The 21688-nt window shown below is 47.0% G+C and overlaps 1 protein-coding gene across 4 annotated transcripts in view; it reads left to right on the plus strand.

The window, feature by feature from the left end:
• pde10a (phosphodiesterase 10A) overlaps positions 1–21236 on the plus strand; it is a 479754-nt gene extending 458518 nt beyond the window's left edge. For all 4 annotated transcript variants that reach the window (XM_059648492.1, XM_059648495.1, XM_059648493.1 and 1 more), the window contains one exon: positions 18650–21236. In XM_059648492.1, the coding sequence (XP_059504475.1) occupies positions 18650–18743 (94 nt within the window). In that variant the 3' untranslated portion in view covers positions 18744–21236. The remainder of the gene's footprint in view (positions 1–18649) is intronic.
• The last annotated feature ends 452 nt before the right edge of the window (positions 21237–21688 follow it).

Raw genomic sequence — 21688 nt, forward strand, 5'->3', positions numbered from 1 at the left:
ACTCTGAAATAAATAGAGGAGGGATGCGGCTGGGGAACGTAGGTGGGGTGGTGATAAATGAGTGCAGGTAGGCAGTAGTGGGGATTAGGCAGGAGAGAAGATGGGGACAGATTGTATCAGGTCAGGGAGGCGGGGATGAGAGGGCGATCACATCGAGAGCAGGGGATGCAGTAGACCACATTGGCATACAAGCAGTTTGGTAGCTTCACCAGGTGACAGCTAATTTTTAGGAATGCCTTGTGCTGCTTCTGATATACCCTCCTGCTCCACATTGTATTGATTCTGACACCAGCATCTGCAGTTCTTGCCATCACAGAGCCAGAGGTCATGGGTAGAGTGCTAAACGAGTACTTCATATCTTTCTTTATTCTGGAGAAGAACAATGTCAGTACAGAATTCAGGAAGAGAGACTGTGAGTAAGGACAAGTTTGGTTAAGGGGATGAGGGTGTCAGTGGAGGCGGTCTGGTTGGGCCTCCAAGAGAGGAATAAGCAGAGGGCTTTAGGCCATCTGTGTGAGAAACGCAAGTGTACAGGGATTGGACGTCAATAGTGAAGATGAGGTGTTGGGGGCCAGGGAATTGGAACTCTTGGAGGAGGTGGTGGGCGTGGGTGGTGACCCAGACGTAGGTGGGGAGTTCCTGGACGCGGGGGCAGCAATAGAGTCAAAGTAAGCAGAGATAAATTTAGTGGGACAGGAGCAGGCAGAGACAATCGGTGGGCCGGGGCAGTCAGGTTTGTGGATTTGGGGAAGGAGATAGAAAAGGGCGGTGTGGGATTAGGGAGCGATGAGGATGGAGGCTGTGGACAAGAGTGATAAGGTTATGAATGGTCAGGGGTGGGATCATGATCGAAGGGGCGGTAGAAGGAGGTGTCAGAGACTTGGTGCCTGGCCTCAGCGATGTGAAGGTCAGTGCGCCATACCACAACTGCGCGTCCCTTATCTGTGGGTTTGATAGTACGGTTAGGGTTAGAACGGAGGACTGCACATTCTGTGGGGGAATAGGTTGAGGCGGTTGATGTCATGACGGCAGATGGAAATGAAGAGGTTGAGGGAGGGTAGAAGGCCTTGGGGTGGTGTCCAGGAGCATGGGGTGTATTGGAGGCAGGAGAAGGGGTCCGTAGAGGGTGGGTTAGACTGGCTGTTAAAGAAATAAGCATAGAGGCAGAGGCGACAGAAAAACTGTTCGCTGTCCAAGTGTAAACAGTATTAATTGATGTGTGGGCGGCGGGGAATGAAGGTGAGTCCTTTATTGAGGACTGACTGTTCATCCTCAGTGAGGGGGAGGTCTGGAGGAATGGTGAAGATTCAGCAGGGATTGGGGCTGGAATTGGTTGTGGACAGGGTGCCTCTGAGGATGGGGTTGGGGTGACATCGGCAGGTGGGGCAACGTTGGTGGAAGTGACATCGTCCTTGATGTAGGTGGTGCTCTCAGTCATGGCAACGGAAGCTGTGGTGTCTGCGGTGTGGGTGGCAGCCGTGGAGACATGGCTTGCAGCACAGGAAGTGACATCACCGGCATCGGCCGATGTGACAAGATCGGTGGCGTCAGCAGGTGATACGATGGTGACCACATGGTCAGTTGCATCAGGCACATTGTGGGGGAGGAGGGCTAAGGATTTGGGGGATGGATGAGGCCTGTGTTTGACGTTAGATGCAGGTAAGTTTAGTGTACTTATGGTTTTTATTGTCAAATAGGGCAGAGTAAAATCGTATGTTGAGGTTGTGGATCCTGCAAAGAATGGAAAACTGGATGTGAGTTTGCTCGCTGAGCTGCAAGGTTAGTTTTCAGATGTTTCGTCACCTTTTTTTTGTTTGAAAAAATATACTTTATTCATAGAATGTACAAAAAATAAAACATTTATACACCTACCCAGTCGTGCAAGCCACTCCGGGTTACCTGGGGGTACGTACACCAACTAAAGGAAAAAAAAACAAAACAGAGAAAAAAAGAAAAAAAAAAGCAAAGAAACCGCCCCGGCAGTCGTCACCCCGCACAGTCCCAGTTGGCCCCCTGACCAGTTGGGGAAGGCGCCAGCTAGGCCCAGTTACCAGATAGGATTCTTTTCCCTTTTCTGGACGAGGGGGCTCATACGGTGGTCTTTCCCCACCGCGCCTTGGCGGCGGCTGCCCCAAGCTTTAGCGCGTCCCTCAGCACGTAGCCCTGGACCTTGGAGTGCGCCAGTCTGCAACACTCGGTCGGGGTCAGTTCTTTCAGCTGGCAGACCAGCAAGTTGCGGGCACACCAAAGAGCATCTTTCACCGCATTGATGGTCCTCCAGGCGCAGTTGATGTTGGTCTCGGTGTGCGTCCCCGGAAACAGCCCGTAGAGCACGGAGTCCCGCGTCACGGAGCTGCTCGGGACGAACCTCGACAAATACCACTGCATCCCCCTCCAGACCTCCTGCGCACAGGCACACTCCAGAAGGAGGTGATCAACAGTCTCGTCCCCCCTGCAGCCACCTCGAGGGCAGCGTGCGGTGGTGCAGAGATTCCGGGCATGCATAAAGGATCTCACTGGCAGAGCCCCTCTCACCGCCAGCCAAGCAATGTCCTTGTGCTTGTTTGAAAGTTCTGGCGATGAGGCATTCTGCCAAACGACTTTGGCAGTCTGCGTGGGGAACCACACGACGGGATCCACCCTCTCCTTTTCCCGAAGGGTCCCGAGGATACTACGTGCTGACCACTGCCTGACGGCCTTGTGGTCAAAGGTGTTTCCTTTCAAAAATTTCTCCACGAAGGACAGGTGGTACGGAACGGTCCAACTACTCGGAGCGTTCCGCGGCAACGAGGCCAGGCCAATCCTTCGCAACACCGGGAACAGGTAGAACCTCAGTAAGTAGTGACACTTGGTGTTTGCGTACTGAGGATCTATGCACAGCTTGATGCAGCCACACACAAAGGTAGCCGTCAGGGCGAGGGTGGCGTTCGGTACGCCCTTTCCCCCATTTCCCAGGTCTTTGTACATGGTATCTCTGCGGACCCGGTCCATCCTCGAACCCCAAATGAATTGGAAGATGGCCCGGGTGACCGCAGCGGCGCAGGTCCAGGTAATAGGCCAGGCCTGCGCCACATACAACAGTACCGAAAGCCCCTCGCACCTGACAACCAGGTTCTTACCCGCGATGGAGAGGGACCGGAGCGTCCACCTGCCCAGCTTCTGCTTAAATTTGGCGATACGCTCCTCCCAAGTCTTAGTGCATGCCCCAGCTCCACCAAACCAAACACCCAGCACCTTCAGGTAGTCTGTCCTGACGGTGAAGGGGACGAAGGAGCGGTCGTCCCAGTTCCCGAAGAACATGACCTCGCTCTTACCCCTATTGACTTTGGCACCCGAGGCCAGTTCAACCTGGCTGCAGATGTCCAACAGCCTACTCACCGACCGACGATCGGTGCAGAAGACGGCGACATCGTCCATGTACAGGGAGGTCTTGACCTGAAGGCCTCCGCTGCCTGGGATAGTCACGCCCTTCAGGCTCACGTCCTTCCTGATGGAGGCGGCGAAGGGCTCCACACAGCACACGAACAAGGCAGGAGAGAGCGGGCAGCCCTGCCTGACTCCAGATCTAACAGGAAAACTGTCTGATTCCCACCCGTTGATCGAGACTGCGCTAACGATGTTGGCGTAGAGCAGCCGGATCCAATTGCGGATGCCCTCCCCGAACCCCAATTTGGAGAGGACGTCCCTCATGTAAGCATGAGAGACCCTGTCGAAGGCCTTCTCCTGGTCCAGGCTGACGAGGCAGGTGTCCACCGCCTGTCCTGTACGTAGGCAATCATATCCCTGATGAGCGCGAGGCTCTCAGCGATCTTCCTGCCCGGCACAGCACAGGTTTGGTCAGGGTGAATCACTGACTCCAGGACAGACCTGACCCGGTTGGCAATGACCTCGGCCAGGATTTTGTAGTCCACATTCAAAAGTGAAATGGGACGCCAATTCTTAATTTCTTCCCTCTCCCCCTTCCTCTTGTAAATGAGGGTGATGATGCCCTTCCTCATGGACTTGCACATTTCCCCTGCCCGAAGCGCACTATCGTACACCTCCAGCAGGTCCTGGCCGACCAGGCCCCACAGAGCAGAATACAGCTCGACCGGTAAGCCGTCACTTCCGGGAGTCCTATTCCTCTGCAAGGACTTGAGGGCTCTGGCCAGCTCGTCCAGGGATATCGGCCGGTCCAGCCACTCCCTCGTGCCGTCGTCTAAGACCTCCGTGATAGACGACAGGAACGACTCGGAGGCCGTGCTGTCCGTGGGCTTCGTGTCGTACAGTCCGGCATAGAAGGATCTGCTGATCCTCAAAACGTCGGGCCGAGACGACGTCACTGAGCCGTCGTCCTCCTTCAGCCGGCTAAGCACAGAGCTCTCTTTGTGCACCTTCTGAAAGAAGAAACGCGAGCACGTCTCGTCCTGCTCCACGGAGCGGACCCTGGACCGGAAGATTATCCTGGAGGCCTCCGCGGCGAAGAGCGAGGCTTGCTGGCCCCTCACCTCGCGGATGTCCTCCATGACATCGACCCCCATCAACTGCAGAAGGAGCAGGTTCTGCACCCTTTTCTGGAGTCGCGACAGCTTTCCCCGCCTCTCTCTTGCCTTCTGAACACCCTTGAGGACAAAGAACCTCTTGATGTTCTCCTTCACCGTCTCCCACCAGTCGCCTGGAGACTCAAAGAGGGGTTTCACGGTTCTCCAACCGGCGTACTCCCTCTTAAGCTCCTCGACGTTCTCTGGGGTCAACAGAGTCGTGTTGAGCTTCCACGTCCCCTTGCCGGCCGGCTGGTCGTCCTGTAAGTGACAGTCGGCCAACAGGAGGCAGTGGTCAGAGAAGTACACCGGCTCGACACCGGTGGATCTGACCGAGAACGTCCGTGACACAAACAGGAAGTCTATCCTTGAGCGGATAGACCCGTCTGGCCGCGACCAGGTGTACCTCTGCTCCGTCTGCAGGGGTGCTGAAGACGTCGAGCAGCTTGGCGTCCTTCACCGTGCCCATCAGGAATCTGGACATGACGTCCAGTTGAATCCCCCCACCCGCTGTCCCCACGCCGGATCTTCCATCTGCATCAATGATGCAGTTGAAGTCTCCGCCTAGGATGACCGGCCTGGACGTAACCAGCAGGGGTGGAAGCCGCTGCAGGACAGCCAACCACTCACTCCGTACCGCTGGGGCGTACACGTTGATCAGCCTCAGGGGAGCATTCCTGTAGGTGATGTCAGCCACTAGGAGGCGCCCCCCCACCACCTCCTGAACTTGAGAGATGGTGAAGTTGCGCCCCTGCAGCAGAATAGCCAGGCCCGAGGAGCGACAGTCGTTACCCCCCGACCAGATCGAAGGCCCACAGGTCCAGGTGCCGGACCATTTCCCGTACCTGCCGAGGTGCGGTATCCCGCACTCCTGCAGAAACAGGAGGTCCGCCTTGATGGTGATCAGGTAGGCCAACGTGGACACACATCTCGCGGTTGACTTGACGCTGCGCACATTAATGCTCGCAATTCGTACCCCCATTGTGGGCAGTGACCGCAGTACCCTCCCCAAGTCCAAGGTCCAGCCCCTCCATCTTTCCCTTCGTGCCCATTGCCCGGGCTAACTGCTGGACGCTCTCTGGGCTCAGGAAACCGTCCGTGCTGCCTTCCGGGTGGCATCCCCCCGTCAGGGGTGCGGAGGCAGGAGGGTCCAGCTCCGGGTCAGGCTGGGGACGTGCTGTTTCTTCCTTCCCGCCTGGAAGTTCCGGGGGGCCCTCCAGTGCTCCAGCGGCACTTGACTGGGTGTCGGAGGGAGCCTCAGGACGCCTCCCGTCACCTGGAAGCAGGGTGCTGCTTTCCTTCCCCCTCGAGACCTTTAACTTCTGCTTCGGGTGGGCCCTCTCCGAATCCTCCTCGTCAGAGGAGCTCTTATAGCCCCCCTTTAGCTGCCTCTTCCCGCCTGATTGTTGCGGTTCCTGGGCCCGTTGACGCACCTTCCTCCTCACTTTCCGGACTGTTGTCCACTCCCCTGGGTCACCTGTCGCCGCCTCCATTGGCTCCGGGTTGTCGGGGGGGATCGGAGCCTGCAGGGGTGCTTTGCTGGCCTCGGGCCCATCCTGCAGGGCTGGGCCCTCCTGCACAGCCTGGCCCTCCTGCACATTAGTGGGGTCCTTGCTGGGCCCTGGTGCCTTCCTCTCCTCCGGGGGGGCTGGCCCCGCATTTCCCCTGCCGGCGACCTGGGCGTAGGTGGTACCCCGCCGCGGGCATGCCCTATAGAAGTGGCCCGCTTCCCCGCAAAGGTTGCAGCTTCTCTCTCGTGGGCAATCCTTTGCCAGGTGTCCCTCCTCCCTGCAGATGGTGACTTTGCAGTCGGCCGCCATGTGACCTGACCTACCACAGGCATGGCAGACTTTAGGTTGCCCTGCATAGGTCAGGTAGCCCCTGCTCCCGCCGATCGCGAAGCTGGACGGTGGGTGTGCGACATTCCCGTCTGCGCCCATCCTCAGCGTCACCTTGACCTGCCTCTTACTCGTCCAGATGCCAAAGGGGTCCACCATGTCAGTTAGGTCCCCTTCCACCTTCACATACCTTCCGAGGAAGGTCAGGACATCAACTGCTGGCACATGCGGGTTGTACATGTGTACAGTCACCATACGGCTCCTCTGTGCTGGCATCACAAACAGTGGGACAGCGGTCAATACAGAGAGGGGGCCCTCACCTCCTTTCTCCTTGAAAACCTCCAGGAAGCGCTCGCAAAGCTTGGCACTCCGGAAGGTCACATCGTAAAAACCTCCTCCGGGGAAATCCTGCAGGCAGTAAATGTCCGCAGCAGCAAACCCACAACAGTCCAACAGGACCCTCTTCACGAAGAAGGTGCGGTCCACAGGTGCACCTTCATCCACCTTCTTTACAGAAACACGGATGGTGTTCCGGACCCCCTGACCTGGGGCACGAGCACTTGCCGCAGCCATCGTTGCAGGTTGGCTGCTCCCCTGAACCAGCGTTAGGCCGAAGCCAGCATTAAGATCCACTGGTCGCAAGGGTGCACAGCCAACCCGACGTCCTCCTTTCACCTCCAAGACAGCACTCTCGTCCTCTCGGTCCACAAGAGAGTGGGTCTTTATTGTGTTCGAGATGTAAGCTAGTTCACTGAGCTTGCCGGTTTGTTCCCAGATGTTTTATCACCATTCTAGGTAACATCAACAGTGAGCCTCCGATGAAGCGCTGGCGTTATGTCCCGCTTTCTATTTATCTGTTTAGGTTTCCTTGGGTTGGTGATGTCATTTCCTGTGTTGGTGATGTCATTTCCTGTTCTTTTTCTCAGAGGATGGTAGATTGGCTCCAAATCAATGTGTTTGTTGATGGAGTTCCAGTTGGAATGCCATGTTTCTAGGAATTCTCGTGCATGTCTCTGTTTGACTTGTCCTAGGATGGCTGTGTTGTCCCAATCAAAGTGGTGTCCTTCCTCATCTGTATGTAAGGATACTAGTGATAGTGGGTCATGTCGTTTGTGGCTAGTTGATGTTCATGTATCCTGGTGGCTAGCTTCCTGCCAGTTTGTCCAGTGTGGTGTTTGTCACAGTTCTTGCAAGGTATTTTGCAGATGACGTTCATTTTGCTTGTGTCTGTATAGGGTCTTTTAAGTTCATTAGCTGCTGTTTTAGTGTGTTGGTGGGTTTGTGGGCTACCCTGATGCCAAGAGATCTGAGTAGTCTGGCAGTCATTTCGGAAATGTCTTTGATGTAGGGGAGAGTGGTTCTGGGCCCGTTTTGTCTGTTTGTTTGAGTTTGTTGCTGAGAAATCGGCGGACTATGTTCATTGGGTACCCGTTCTTTTTGAATAAGCTGTATCGGTGATTTTCTTCTGCTCTTCATAGTTCCTCTGTGCTGCAGTGTGTGGTGGCTCGTTGGAATAATGTTCTAATGCAGCTTCGTTTGTGGGTGTTGGGTTGGTTGCTCCTGTAGTTCAGTATTTGGTCCGTATGTGTTGTTTTCCTGTAGACGCTGGTTTGAAGTTCCCCATTGACTAATCGCTCTACTGTGACATCTAGGAATGGCAGTTTGTTGTTGTTTTCCTCCTCTTTTGTGAATGTTATGCCAGTAAGGGTATTATTGATGGTCTTGAATGTTTCCTCTAATTTGTTTTTGTTTAGTGATGACAAAGGTGTCATCCACATAGTGGACCCAAAGTTTGCGTTGGATGATTGGCAGAGCTGTTTGTTCGAGTCTCTGCATTACTGCCTCTGCTAAGAACCCTGATATCGGAGATCCCATGGGTGTACCGTTGGTTTGTCTGTAGGTTTTGTTATTGAAAGTGAAGTGGGTGGTAAGGCATAGGTCCACTAGCTTGATGATGTCCTTGCTGAAGAGGTTGGTGGTGTCTGGTGTATGTGTGTTCGGTTCTTCTAATAGTGTAGTCAGTGTTTCTTTGGCCAGGTTGATGTTGATGGATGTTAACAGGGCTGTTACGTCAAAGGAGACCATTATTTCATCCTCTTTTATCTTGGTGTCTTTGGTGTTCAGGAATTCTTGGGTGGAGCGAATGGAGTGGTGTGAGTCTTCTACTAGGTGTTTTAGTCTTTGGTGTAGTTCCTTGGCTAATCTGTAGGTTGGTGTTCCAGGTAGCGAGACTGTGCGTCTGAGGGGGGCTCCTGGTTTGTGAATTTTTGGTAGTACGTAGAAGCGTGGTGTGTTGGGTCCATCTGGTTTCATTTTTTGGAAGTCTCTCTTGTTTAATTCTCCAGATTTTTTAAATTTTTCTGAGTAAGGCTGTGATTCAGTTCTCTCGTTGTGGGGTCGGGTCTATTGCCACCTGTTGTTAAGTGTTGGTATCTGCAAGCAGTGCGTTCGCTTTCTCAATGTAGTCTGTTCAGTTTAAAATGACTGTCAAGCGTCCTTTGTCTGCAGGTAGGATAACGATGTTTTTATGTTTTTTGAGTCCTTTTAGTGCTTTCCTTTCTTGTGTATTGAGTGTGTTTTCATCCTTTTCTCTGCTTAATGTTGGTGCGACTGTCTGTCTGATGGTTTGCTGGGTTTCTTCTGTGAGTTTGTTGTCTTTCAGTGTTGTTTCTAACGCTGCTAAGAAATCTTTCTTGTCCGCATCCCAGAAGTTGTAATTTAATCCTCTTATTAAGACAGCTTTTTCAGTGTCTGTTAATGGTCAGTCAGATAAGTTTTTTTTTAATCCATGCTTCTGTGTTGTTATTTTGTGTGAGTTTGTCTAGTTTTTTCACAAATTTTTTTTCCTAATTTTCAATGGAGTTGAAGCTTCCTCGTCACATGCTAACCTGCTGCTTTGTCTTACGTTAATTCTTATTCTTCCGCTACACACACTACTCCCTTCCCCCCAACTTACTAGTTTAATGTCCTATTGACCACCCTATATACCCTTTTTGCCAAAACACTGGACCCAGTCCTGTTCAGATGGAGTCCATCCCAGCGGTATAGATCCCTCCTGTCCCAGAACTGATGCCAGTGCCCCATGAAAAGGAACCCCTCTTTCCCACAACACTTTTTTAGCCACAAGTAGGGGATCACATTCTTGCTGAAAGGTGGGTGACAGGAGGTGTAATTGAGGTAGCTGTGGGAGTTGGTGGGTTTGAAATAGATATCAGTTTTGAGGTGGTCACTAGCGATGGAGACAGAGGTGTCCAGGAAGGAGAGAGAGATATCAGAGATTGTCCAGGTGAACTTGAGGTTTGGGTGGAAGGTGTTAATAAAGTTGATAAACTGTTCAAGTTTCTCATGGGAGCACGAGGCAGCACCGATACAGTCATCAATATAGGGGAGTAAGAGGTGGAGGTTAGTGCTAGTGTAGCAGCAGAAGTGGGACTATTCCGCATATCCTATAAAAAGGCAGGCATAGCGTAGGCCCATGTGGGTTCCCATGGCCATCCCCTTGATCTGTAGGAAGTTAGAGGAGTTGAAGGAGACGTTGTTAAGTGTAAAGACGAGTTTGGTTAAGCGGATGAGGGTGTCAGTGGAGAGGACTGGTTGGGCCTGCAGGAGTGGAAGAAGCTGGGAGCTTTTGCATGGGGAATGCAAGTGCACATGGATTGGATGTCCATTGTGAAGATAAAGTGTTGGGCCCAAGGAACTGGAAGTCTTGGAGGAGGTGGAGTGAATAGGTGATGTCCCGGATGTAGGTGGGGAGTTCCTGGACTGGGGGAAGAAAATAGAGTCGAGATACGTGGAGGTAAATTCAGTGGGGCAGGAGCAGGCAGAGACAATGGGTCGGCCGGGGCAGTCGGGTTTATGGATTTTGGGAAGGAGATAGAAAAGGGCGGTGCGAGGTTGGGGAATGATGAGGTTGGAGGATGTGGGTGGAAGGTCACCTGAGGTGATAAGGTAATGGATGGTCTGAGAGATGTTTTGGCGGTGAGGGGTGAGGTCATGATGGGGGCGGTAGTAGGAGGTGTCAGACCATTGGCGCCTGGCCTCGGCAATGTAAAGCTCTGTGCACCATACCACAACTGCACCTCACTTATCCGCAGGTTTGGTGGTGAGGCTAGTGTTGAAGCAGAATTATAAACCCACTGCAAAGCCTCTTCTAGGGATGCCCACCTTGAAGAAGTTATCCTCTTCCGTCTGGAAAGTCCTTATAGATCTTTCTTCCACTGCAACCCTCCGGTAATCTCTTCAGCCCTGAAACTGCTCAATCATATACCGAAGCAAAACAGGTACTACAACCACATTGCCTTTCTCAGTATCTGCTCACAGAACCAGATCATCCCCAATGGACCCCAGTCTACATTCAGGCCATCCCAATTTGGCCTTAACCTTGACAACCTCTACATACAAAACATCCAGATCCTTCAAAAACTGTTTTCTCTGTGGCTTCTCCAGCGCACGCTCTAATCATTGTGCCAGCATCTTCTGGCCCTACAATCAAGCCTACCCCACCTCAGAGCTTCGGTCTCCCAGACCTGCAAAGAATCTCTTATGTTTTTCATTCTAGCAGGTTTTGAGAAGATTTGTAGCTCAGGTTGAGGTTCTGGATGTGAGTTTTGCTCGCTGAGCTGGAAGGTTAGTTTTTAGACGTTTCGTCACCATTCTAAGTAACATCATCAGTGAGCCTCCGATGAAGCGCTGGTGCTATATCCCGCTTTCTATTTATCTGTTTAGGTTTCCTTGGGTTGGTGATGTCATTTCCTGTTCTTTTTCTCAGAGGATGGTAGATTGATTTGGAGCCAATGTGTTTGTTGATAGAGTTCGGTTGGAATGCCATCCTTCTAGGAATTCTCGTGCCTGTCTCTGTTTGGCTTGTCCTAGGATGGATGTGGGGTCATGGGATCATGACCATGGGAAGAAGGTTGGAGGCTGTGGGTGGAAGGTCACCTGAGGTGATAAGGTAATGGATGGTCTGAGAGATGAGAGATGTTTTGGTGGTCAGGGGTGAAAGTCATATATAATACATCTGGGACATCACCTGTTCACTCCATCATCAACACCCATGGGATCTCCGATATCAGGGTTCTTAGCAGAGGCAGTAATGCAGAGACTCAAACAAACAGCTCTGTCAATCATCCAACCCAAACTACGTGGATGACACCTTTATCATCACTAAACAAAACAAATTAGAGGAAACTTTCAAGACCATCAATAATACCCTTACTGGCATAACATTCACAAAAGAGGAGGAAAACAACAACAAACTGCCATTCCTAGATGTCACAGTAGAGCGAACAGTCAATGGGGAACTTCAAACCAGCATCTACAGGAAAACAACACATACGGACCAAATACCGAACTACAGGAGCAACCATCCCAACACCCACAAACAAAGCTGCATTAAAACATTATTCCAACGAGCCACCACACACTGCAGCACAGAGGAACTATGAAGAGCAGAAGAAAATCACCTATACAGCGTATTCAAAAAGAACGGGTACCCAATGAACACAGTCCACCGATTTCTCAGCAACAAACCCAAACAAACAGACAAAACGGGCCCAGAAACCATAACCACTCTCCCCTACTTCAAAAACATTTCCAAAATGACTGCCAGACTACTCGGACCTCTTGGCATCAGGGTAGCCCACAAACCCACCAACACACTAAAACAGCAGCTAATGAACTTAAAAGACCCTATACAGACAACAAGCAAAACGAACGTCATCTACAAAGAACTGTGACAAACACTACATTTGGACCAACAGGCAGAAACTAGCCACCAGGATACATGAACATCAACTAGCCACAAAACAACATGACCCACTATCTCTAGTATCTCTAGATAAAAATTCTCCCACTGGGAACATCCAGCATGGGTTCATGAAGAGTAGATCATGTTTAACTAATTTAGTGAAATTCACTGGGGACATACTTGCATGGTGGACAATGTGGAACCTGTGGATGTAGTGTATCTGGATTTCCAGAAGGCATTTGACGAGGTGCCACACCCAAAGGCTGCTACATAAGATAAAGTTGCATGATATTACAGGTAATGTATTGACATGGATAGAGGATTGGTTGACCAGTAGAAAGCAAAGAGTAAGAGTAAATGGGTGTTTTTCTGGTTGGTGGTCAGTGATTAGTGTGTGCCTCAGGGATCGTAATTGTTTACAATTTACACAAATGATGTGGATTTGGGAACTAAGTGTGGTGTGTCAAAATTTGCAGGTGGCACTAAAATGAGTGGTAGTGATAAGTGTGCAGAAGACTGAAAGTCTGCAGAGGTATATAGATAGTCTAAGTGAGTGAGCAAAGGTCTGGCAAATGGAGTACAATATTGATAAGTGTGAGGTCATCCATTTTGGTAGGAATAACAGCAAAATGGACTGTGTTTTGAATGGTAAAAAAGTTGCAACATGCTGCTGTGCACAGGGACTTGGGTGTCCTTGTGCATGAAGCGCTAAACATAGGATTGCAGGTGCAGCAGGTAGTTAAAAAGGCAAATGGAATTTTGTCTGTCATTGCTAGATGGATGGAGTTTAAAAACAGGGAGGCTATGCTGCAGCTGTATAGGGTCCTGGTGAGGTCACACCTGGATTACTGTGTGCAGTTTTTGGTCTCCTTACTTAAGAAGGAATATACTAGCACTGGAGCGGGTGCAGAGGAGATTCACTTGGTTGATTCCAGAGTTGAGAGGGTTGAATTATGAGGAGAGACTGAGTAGGCTGGGATTGTACTCATTGGAATTCAGAAGAATGAGGGGAGATCTTATAGAAATATATAAGATTATGAAGGGAATAGATAGAGTGGAGGCAGGGTGTTGTTCCCGGTAGCAGGTGAAACTAGGACTAGGGGGAATAGCCTCAAAATAAAGGGAAGCAGATGTAGGACTGAGGTCAGGAGGAACTTCTTCACTCAAAGGGTTGTGAATCTGTAGAATTCCCTGCCTATTGAAGCGGTTGAAGCTACCTCGCTGAATGTGTTTAAGGTAAGGCTAGATAAATTTTTGTACAGTAAAGGACTTAAGGGTTATGGTCTGCAGGTGGGTAAGTGGACCTGAGTCTCAAAAAGATCAGCCATGATCTTATTGAATGGTGGGGCAGGCTTGAGGGGCTGGATGGCCTACTCCTGTTCTTAGTTCTTATGTTCTTAAGTACTCCCAGTCCATCTGCCTCCCCCACATCTGCTCTAAGATGGGGCGTTCCACTCCCAAACATCCCAGATATCCTCTTATTTCAGTGACCGCAACTTCTGTCCTTCAGTCGTCGGAAATGCTGTCGATCGCATCTCTTGCATTTCCCGCATCTCTTGCATTTCCCACATCTCTGCCCTCGCATCCCTCCCCCCAACAAAAACAAAGACAGAATCCCCCTTGTCCTGACGTATAACCACACTGACCTCTGGATTCAATGTATCATTCGCCACCATCTGTAATCTGACCTCACAACCAAGGATATATTTCTATCCCCATCCCTATCTGCCTTCCGTAGAGACTGCTCTCTCCATGACTCCCTCGTCCGCTCCACACTCCCCACTAGCTCCACCACCCCCGGCACCTTTCCCTACAACCGCAGGAAGTGCTACACCTTCCCCTACACTTTACCCCTCAACTCCATCCAAGGAGCCAAGAAATCCTTCCACATCAGACAGAGGTTCACCTTCACATCCGTCAGTGTGGTCTCCTGCATCCACTGCTCCCGCTCTGACCTCCTCTACATTGGTGAGACCAAACGGAGGCTCAGAGACCTGCGCTCTGTTCACAACAAACAATAACACCTTCTAGTTGCAAACTACTTCAACTCCTGCTCGCACTTCCTGGTCGATATATCTATCCTGGGCCACCTCCAGTGTCACAGTGATGCCACCTGGAAACTGGAGCAGACAACAACTACAGACAACAAGCAAAACGAACGTCATCTACAAAATACCTTGCAAGAACTGTGACAAACACTACATTGGACAAACAGGCAGAAAGCTAGCCACCAGGATACATGAACATCAACTAGCCACAAAACGACATGACCCACTATCTCTAGTATCCTTACATACAGATGAGGAAGGGCACCACTTTGACTGGGACAACACATCCATCCTAGAACAAGCCAAACAGAGACACGCACGAGAATTCCTAGAAGCATGGCATTCCAACTGGAACTCCATCAACAAACACATTGATTTGGAGCCAGTCTACCATCCTCTGAGAAAAAGAACAGGAAATGACATCACCAATGCAGGAAAATGACATCACCAACCCAAGGAAACCTAAACATATAAATAGAAAGTGGGACATAACACCAGCGCTTCATTGGAGGCTCACTGATGATGTTACCTAGAATGGTGATGAAACGTCTGAAAACTAACCTTCCAGCTCAGAGAGCTAACTCACATCCAGAACCTCAACCAGATCTACAAATCTTCTCAAAACTCGCTAGTGAAACTGTCGTTGCGATAATCCGTACGGGATTGTAGTGCTTAGATAAAATTCAGTAATCAGAACAAATAGAAGTGGCTATAGTATAACCCTGGGATTTCCATCCACCTTAAAGCCCCTGTGTGCATTTACAATATTATTCATAGTGAGCATGCCAGTCTCTTGGAATATCTGTCCTTCCCAGCATACAGTCTTAACTGCCAGTATCCCAAGGTATATCAAGCTGATTGCAATTAGGCCCACAGCTAGGTATGAAAGGAGCCAAATTCATGATTGACAGTATATGGGCATGAAGTTAAGGTCTGTTTGTTTGACTTATCCTTATCAATTGTCCTTTGTCACTCCACAGCATGTGGGAGGATGTCATGGTAATCCATCGAAATACCATTTTTCACATAATTCCAATATTTTTTGACTTCAAAGGTCCTCAAACCAATTTAGTCACTAAGGATAACTGGAATCCTTAGGACCAAGCCTAGCACCTCACCAAGAGTGTCCTTGCAGTTGTCATTATGCCACACTCTGATGAGCTGCCACAACTGACAGTTAGAGATGTTGGTGTGGTTTCCCTCCTGACCAGTTTCTGTAGATGCTGCACAGGCTGTGGTTTTGCTGCTTACTGTCATCCCTGATTTTGCCCTGGATGGATCTAGTTTGTCATCTTAGTTTGACCCTCTAGTATGGTCACTAAGTGGTGGCTAGCCTGATTCTCCATAGTAATTTGGTGGTTGTTGGTTGTCTGTATTCAGTCCTTCTAGAGCTTGTTTGACTTGCTGGGTCGAGATCCTGAGTTTATTTTCCAAATTAGCCAAATCAAGGGTATTGAGCATTGACACCTTTGCCCCATACACTGTGGCTACATCATTAAAGAGTGCTCTTTTCTTTCATCTGTTCACTGCTGGGGGGTCCTATCTACACATACCCCACGTCTGGTAGGTCGCACCACAGGAATCCCAGATACATCTTTTTCCCTTGTGCCTGCACTACATTTTTGGATATAGTCATTACAACAATATATGACACGCAATAAATGCTCTGTAAGGGTTGAATCACTGTCTTGGAGTAGATGCTCCGGTGCGCACTCTTTTTTAAAAAAAAGAGTAATTTCTGAAAATGTTTCTGTCTAATATCTGACACCATGTTCTATGTAACATATTTAAAATTATCAAAATGTCAAGCTGTCATCCATTCCTGCCTCCCCTTTTATTAAAATATAAAAGGCAATAGAATAAATATGCCCGAATGTGTATGGCAGCTTGTGCACCCGTGGCTGGGGACCTTTAAAGCTATTGCTATTACAGGATTGCCCTGTCATCTTCACGGTATAACGAACAGCCTGTTTTTGTTCTGGCTGTTGTTACCAGGATGATACCCTGGACGTTGGCCACTTATTCCAATGTCCCAGTGCCAGGTTGGAATTTTAGATACCTGACAGTCCCAAATGAAATGGTTGGTTTGGCCACAGCTAAGTCAGGTTTGGTATTCATTTGTGGGAGTTCCACTCTTCTGGGGGCAGGGGATGTGTACAGAGTAGCGGGGGGAGTCAGTCTGGGATTCCTTAATGTATTCCTGTCCCTTCTTTCATTCCTCCAAGTTGGATGGGTGCTATAAGAAATCCAGCCAGCACTTGTGCGGACTGACTTTCCCGATGGCTGTTGCATCCGCAAGTCCCTCTCCCATACAGCAATTAATTTGTGGAGGTTCCAAACGTCATTACAGGAGGCTTCAGATGATTCAAATTGCAGGCATCCATCCCTGTCCTTTTTCTGAGGGATGGGAGACAAGGGTGCAGACTCCACTTCTAGTGTTGTGCAGAGGTGTGGGTCATGTCCCCAAAAACACAGACATATTGGACTCAGAGTCTCCACGTAAAGCTTGTCGTGTGTTCCCCTTGATATTTGGGCAGATCCTCTATGCAATCTGAGTTAGCCTGCCCTATTGCAGTGAGAACCGCTGCCTTCATTTCATGAAGGGTTCACCTCCCGATTGTTGGTCCCCGGGGAGAGCTGAATGGCAGTTGGACTGAGGCACATGGTGATTTAATTTGGTTTCCTTCTCAGCATCCAGTCCGTGTATGATGGACAGCTGATAAATTTAATCAAAAAATGTGTATATGGGTTTGAGGTGGAATCAAATTTAATGTCCGCCAGCTGGTATATGTAGTGTCACCATCAGCTGTGTGGCACTGGGTGACCACAAGATTCATAGGCTGTGGTGCCAGCTATGGCTAAAGGTACAACAGAGTTAACGTTTTGGGTCCGGTCACCCTTCCTCAGAACCTGGACCCAAAACATTAACTCTGTTTTGTCCTCCACAGAAGCTGCCAGACCTGCTGAGCTTTTCCAGCAACTTTGTTTTTGTTCCTAATGTCCTGAGGTGCTGTTTGTTGCTGACCAACACAGGGGCTTCATGCGGCCAGTGCCAGCCTAAAGTCACCAGGCCCCCACTCTGACTTTCATATTGATAATTCTCAACTTCTGTTTGTTTGGCATGTTTGGTAAGATATGAAGCTGAATATTAGTGAGGCGAGTTGTGGCACTTATAAGGTGTTTAACAACTATAATCCCTGTCAATTGGCAACTGCTGCTGCCTAGCAAGAAAATCCACTTAATCACTCATAAAATTTATTTTTAAGATAGAGCAAGATGCTCCTAACATTAAGATAAGCCTTTTGTTCAAAACTGCATACATTTTTTTGTAGAGATAACAAAGTGTAGAACTGGATGAACACAGCAGGCCAAGCAGCATCAGAGGAGCAGGAAAGCTGACGTTTTGGGCCCAGACCCTTCTTCAGAAACAGCTGAACAGAAATTTCTGAAGAAGGGTCAAGGCCTGACATGTCAGCTTTCCTGCACCTTTGATGCTGCCTGGCCTGCTGTGTTCATCCAGCTCTACATTTTGTTATCTCAGGTTCTCCAGCATCTGCAGTTCCTACTATCTCTGATACATTTTGTTGTAGCCCACACTGCTCATACTCTGCACGTTTCTGCACATTGTATCTGAAGCCACTCTGTCCCAGCCCATAAAAATTTGTGTTTCATATAATTGATCTCTCATTCCATGTAAAGGTAGAGAATACAATCAATCATTACAGGTTGTCTAGTGAAAATGAGGAGAAATAAATTTCTAGTAAGTGGATGGTTCAGTAATCAGAGAACACTAATTTAAGGATATTCGCAAATGACTGGAGCTGACTTAAGAGCAATATCTCTTACACACAGTAACCTGATATGTTTTGGAATACATTGCATGAAGGGTCGGTATCACCAGATTCAGTAATAGCTTTCAATGGAAATTGGGCAGTACTTTTAAGGGAAGCAAATTTAGTGCTGTGAGGAAGTGGTAGAGAATTGGGATTAATTGGATAGCTGTTTTAAACAGCTAGCACGATCAGCCTTGCGTGCTGTAATGTTTTATGTCATTGAGTATTTTAATTCTGTAAAATATTGATGGAAGAGCTTCTGAATTCAAAATCAGCAACTAGAGGTAGCTTTCATCCACACTACATTGAACTTGATTTGGGGAATTACTTGCACTAGTCTCAGTCTTGTTTTAATTGAAATTATCCCACAAAATTTAATTCAACTGACCTGAAGAAGCTACAGGGATGCGTACATCAGGAAAAAGCAAAATCGTCTTGATGTGTAACATAATGTTGTTACAATTTGTGAATATTCTTATTACGCAGCTGTGTATCCCATTTCATCCCATTGATATAAGTTGATCCATGTTCTTTATCCCATTGTAAAGGAAGCAGGAAGAACTTGTTCCTAGAAACCATAATTTATTTTTCTTAGTGGAAAATTATTTTGAAATATCGATTGGAAGATGGCATTTTAATATTCCTGTGCATTCCTGCTTTTTAGGGAAAACCTTGCTCAATGGGAGAAGATAGCACAATCAAGTCAAGCTTCACAAGATAAGGACCAGACTGCTTCCTCAAAGAATGCTCCTGTATAAATTGAGAATTGAGGGTATTGGTACTCTATATTGAATGGGAAGAGACCTGTTATTGTAGGTAATAAAATGGCATTACCTCTTGAGTCCATGACAAACATGGCTCCCACTCTAGCTAACAATACAAGTCATTTGGAGAAACAGTTTTTAAAAAGCATCAGATCTAGCTGCCTTAGCAATTCTGTTGTATTTGAAAATGACTTTTTTTAAAGACAGCATTTGCTCTTTCTTGTATGCTGTATTGCTGTGGCCTTAATATTTACTCTGAGACAGGCAGGTACCTTCCATGTTATTTTACACTTGGTGTAGCATCTTCAAATGTTCTGTGTGTGTCTGATATCATTGTCAAAGATAGTTTACATATTAATTTGAATGTCATGAGAAGATAGAATTTGACTGCATTTTAGTAGTTGTGGTCTTGACAGTGACAGATATTGTTGAAGTATTAAATACTTGAACTGATGACAACTGATGGCCGTTGCAAATTGCAAAAATACCAAAATTTCAGCCATTCCGAGATAATTGCTACTTTTAAGGGAACAGCAAAATGTCTGAGGAAATTCATAGCCGCATCTCTGTCGGGATGTTAATAAAGGCAAGTCATGGAATGCAAAACTACTTTGAAAAGCAGGGTAAAGCAATGGATTTCACCAGCCCTATAATAGACTAGTTAGGGCACTTATTTTTTTCATCATGAATTGAAGCAGTAGTTGTGATAAACAAAAATAGGATGACCCTGGATTTAAAAGTATCTGAACTTGAGTTTGGTAAATAATTTACAAAAAAAAATGCAAGTGATCATTTTTTTATAAATCTGGACAGTTATTTTTTGGTTTATCTGTCTCCAAGAATGTGGTGATGGTGGAAAGAACTCTTGAAGATCTACTTGTCTGCATTGGTAATACTTGGACTACAAATTTGTTAATATCTTTTCCCCCTCTTTGTTCCTAAATGGATGAAGCAGTTTAGAGATGGAAGTGGAAATTTACCCATTCAGTCATTGAATGCCATACTTGTGTTTTCAGCAAACTAATTATTTAGGGTGTTCCAGTACAGGAAGTACCAACTGGTTCACATGGAGGCTCTACAGTAAACACTATACCATTTAATTGTGCCACCACAATTATTTTTGTAGCTAAAGTAGTTGTATAATTGAATCCCAGCTGGAAGATCCAATATCTGAGTAGGTTTCATCTGATCCTAGACTTAAGTAACATATGAAGCAAGGCATCGCCTTTGGAAAAAGCAAGTGTGAAACCATCTGGCTGTCACACCAGGAAGCTCACTTCTCTTAATAGATCAAAAGTTAGTACCTGTGCGACAGTACCTACACAGAAGACTTTCCGCAGAAGTGTCTGACTTTTATGTCTTCTTCATTCACTTACCAGAATATCATTCATTGCCATGGAGCACTTATAAATAACAAGACAACAGCACCTCACAAACAGCTGCTGAAATTGAATATTAATTTTGTGCAGTTAAAAATATGAAAGTACAACTTAAGTTAACTGGTTGGTTAGATTGGAGTAAGATACAAGTATGCACTCCCTAAGCCTTTGTGTTTCTATGATGTCTAACACTCCTGAATAAATAGGGCTGAATTATTGCTAACAAGCATTGCAAAAGAAATATTGGCAATATGGTCTAGAGAGAGTTTTGCACTCTTCCTCATCCTACAATAATTATAAGAGAGAAATTAAAGCTAATTCACACATTGCACAGACTATAAGTACAATCTTTGCATAAGTAACTTTACAATTATTTGTGTCAACGCATTGATCATTCCATCATTGATATGACAATATATAATACCTGCAAAATGAAGGAAGTCTTTCAAATTGCATTGAATTATCTGAACTTCATTTGCATCCCTAATATCCATTGTGGAAAACCATACCATAGAACTGTAAGATATGTGATGGACCTTTGAAAGTACTTCTAATATTGTATTATATTGCACTAGTCTATTCAAGATTCTATCAATATTAGCTTTAGTTTCTTCTAGAAGTTGTGGAGGATTTTTTGCACTCTTTGTGTGTGCTTATTATAATGAATGCTTTGTGTGCATGTAATATGTACAAACAAACTGGAACTTTGTAGCATATTACCAATCACGCCTGCTGCCTAAGCAGCTTCAACATCACTTGTAAATACAAGAAGTTGCTGACTGTCTACTTAATTTTTATTATAAAATGTCATGTTTCAATGTAACAAATATTAATATTTACGCAACTATACTGCAAGTGATATTGGTTATGTATATTTACAATATAACAAGATGTTACTGTAAATTAATTTTTACACTGATTATAGTACATTTGGTTTTAAAAAAGTCCAAAATTTGGATGGGCTTTTCTATTATTAGAGAAGTAATTCCAGTGTAGATACATGTCAAGTAGTTATGGGATATTGTCTGTAAGAGAAAAAAAATGAAAAAGAATGCAAGTGCAATAATTTTGAGGTGTCTTAATTTTTGTTTATAAATTATAAATATTGTATATGTTCTGAGTTTTTTTTCATCTATTCATTTCAGTCTTTGTGTGAAAACTACTATGCTTATGTTTGGACTATAGAGCATTCAAAACCATTTATTATATCACTATTGATAAATAAATGCTCAAACTACCCAACTACAATAAGGCAGTACCAGAATTTCCAGTAACCTTATAATTGCTGACTAGCATCAAGGATAATAGTGCCCTGCAGCTCAAAATCAGTCTAACATGGAAGTGCATTTTAAACTGTCTAAGATCTTTACATCTACAAGCTGACATGGAAGATTATTCCAAATGTGGTTTCTGTGATAAATCAGTCTTTAATTAATTTTAATTTATGTTCTCTGATCATACTCATTTCACTTCCCTTGATTGTGACCACTTGGCATCATACACAATTCTACTTAACCTTCAATAATCTAGGACTTGCATCTAAACAAGAGCGTTGTTTTT

Source organism: Stegostoma tigrinum, chromosome 9 (genome assembly GCF_030684315.1).
Source record: "Stegostoma tigrinum isolate sSteTig4 chromosome 9, sSteTig4.hap1, whole genome shotgun sequence".
NCBI lineage: Eukaryota > Metazoa > Chordata > Chondrichthyes > Orectolobiformes > Stegostomatidae > Stegostoma > Stegostoma tigrinum.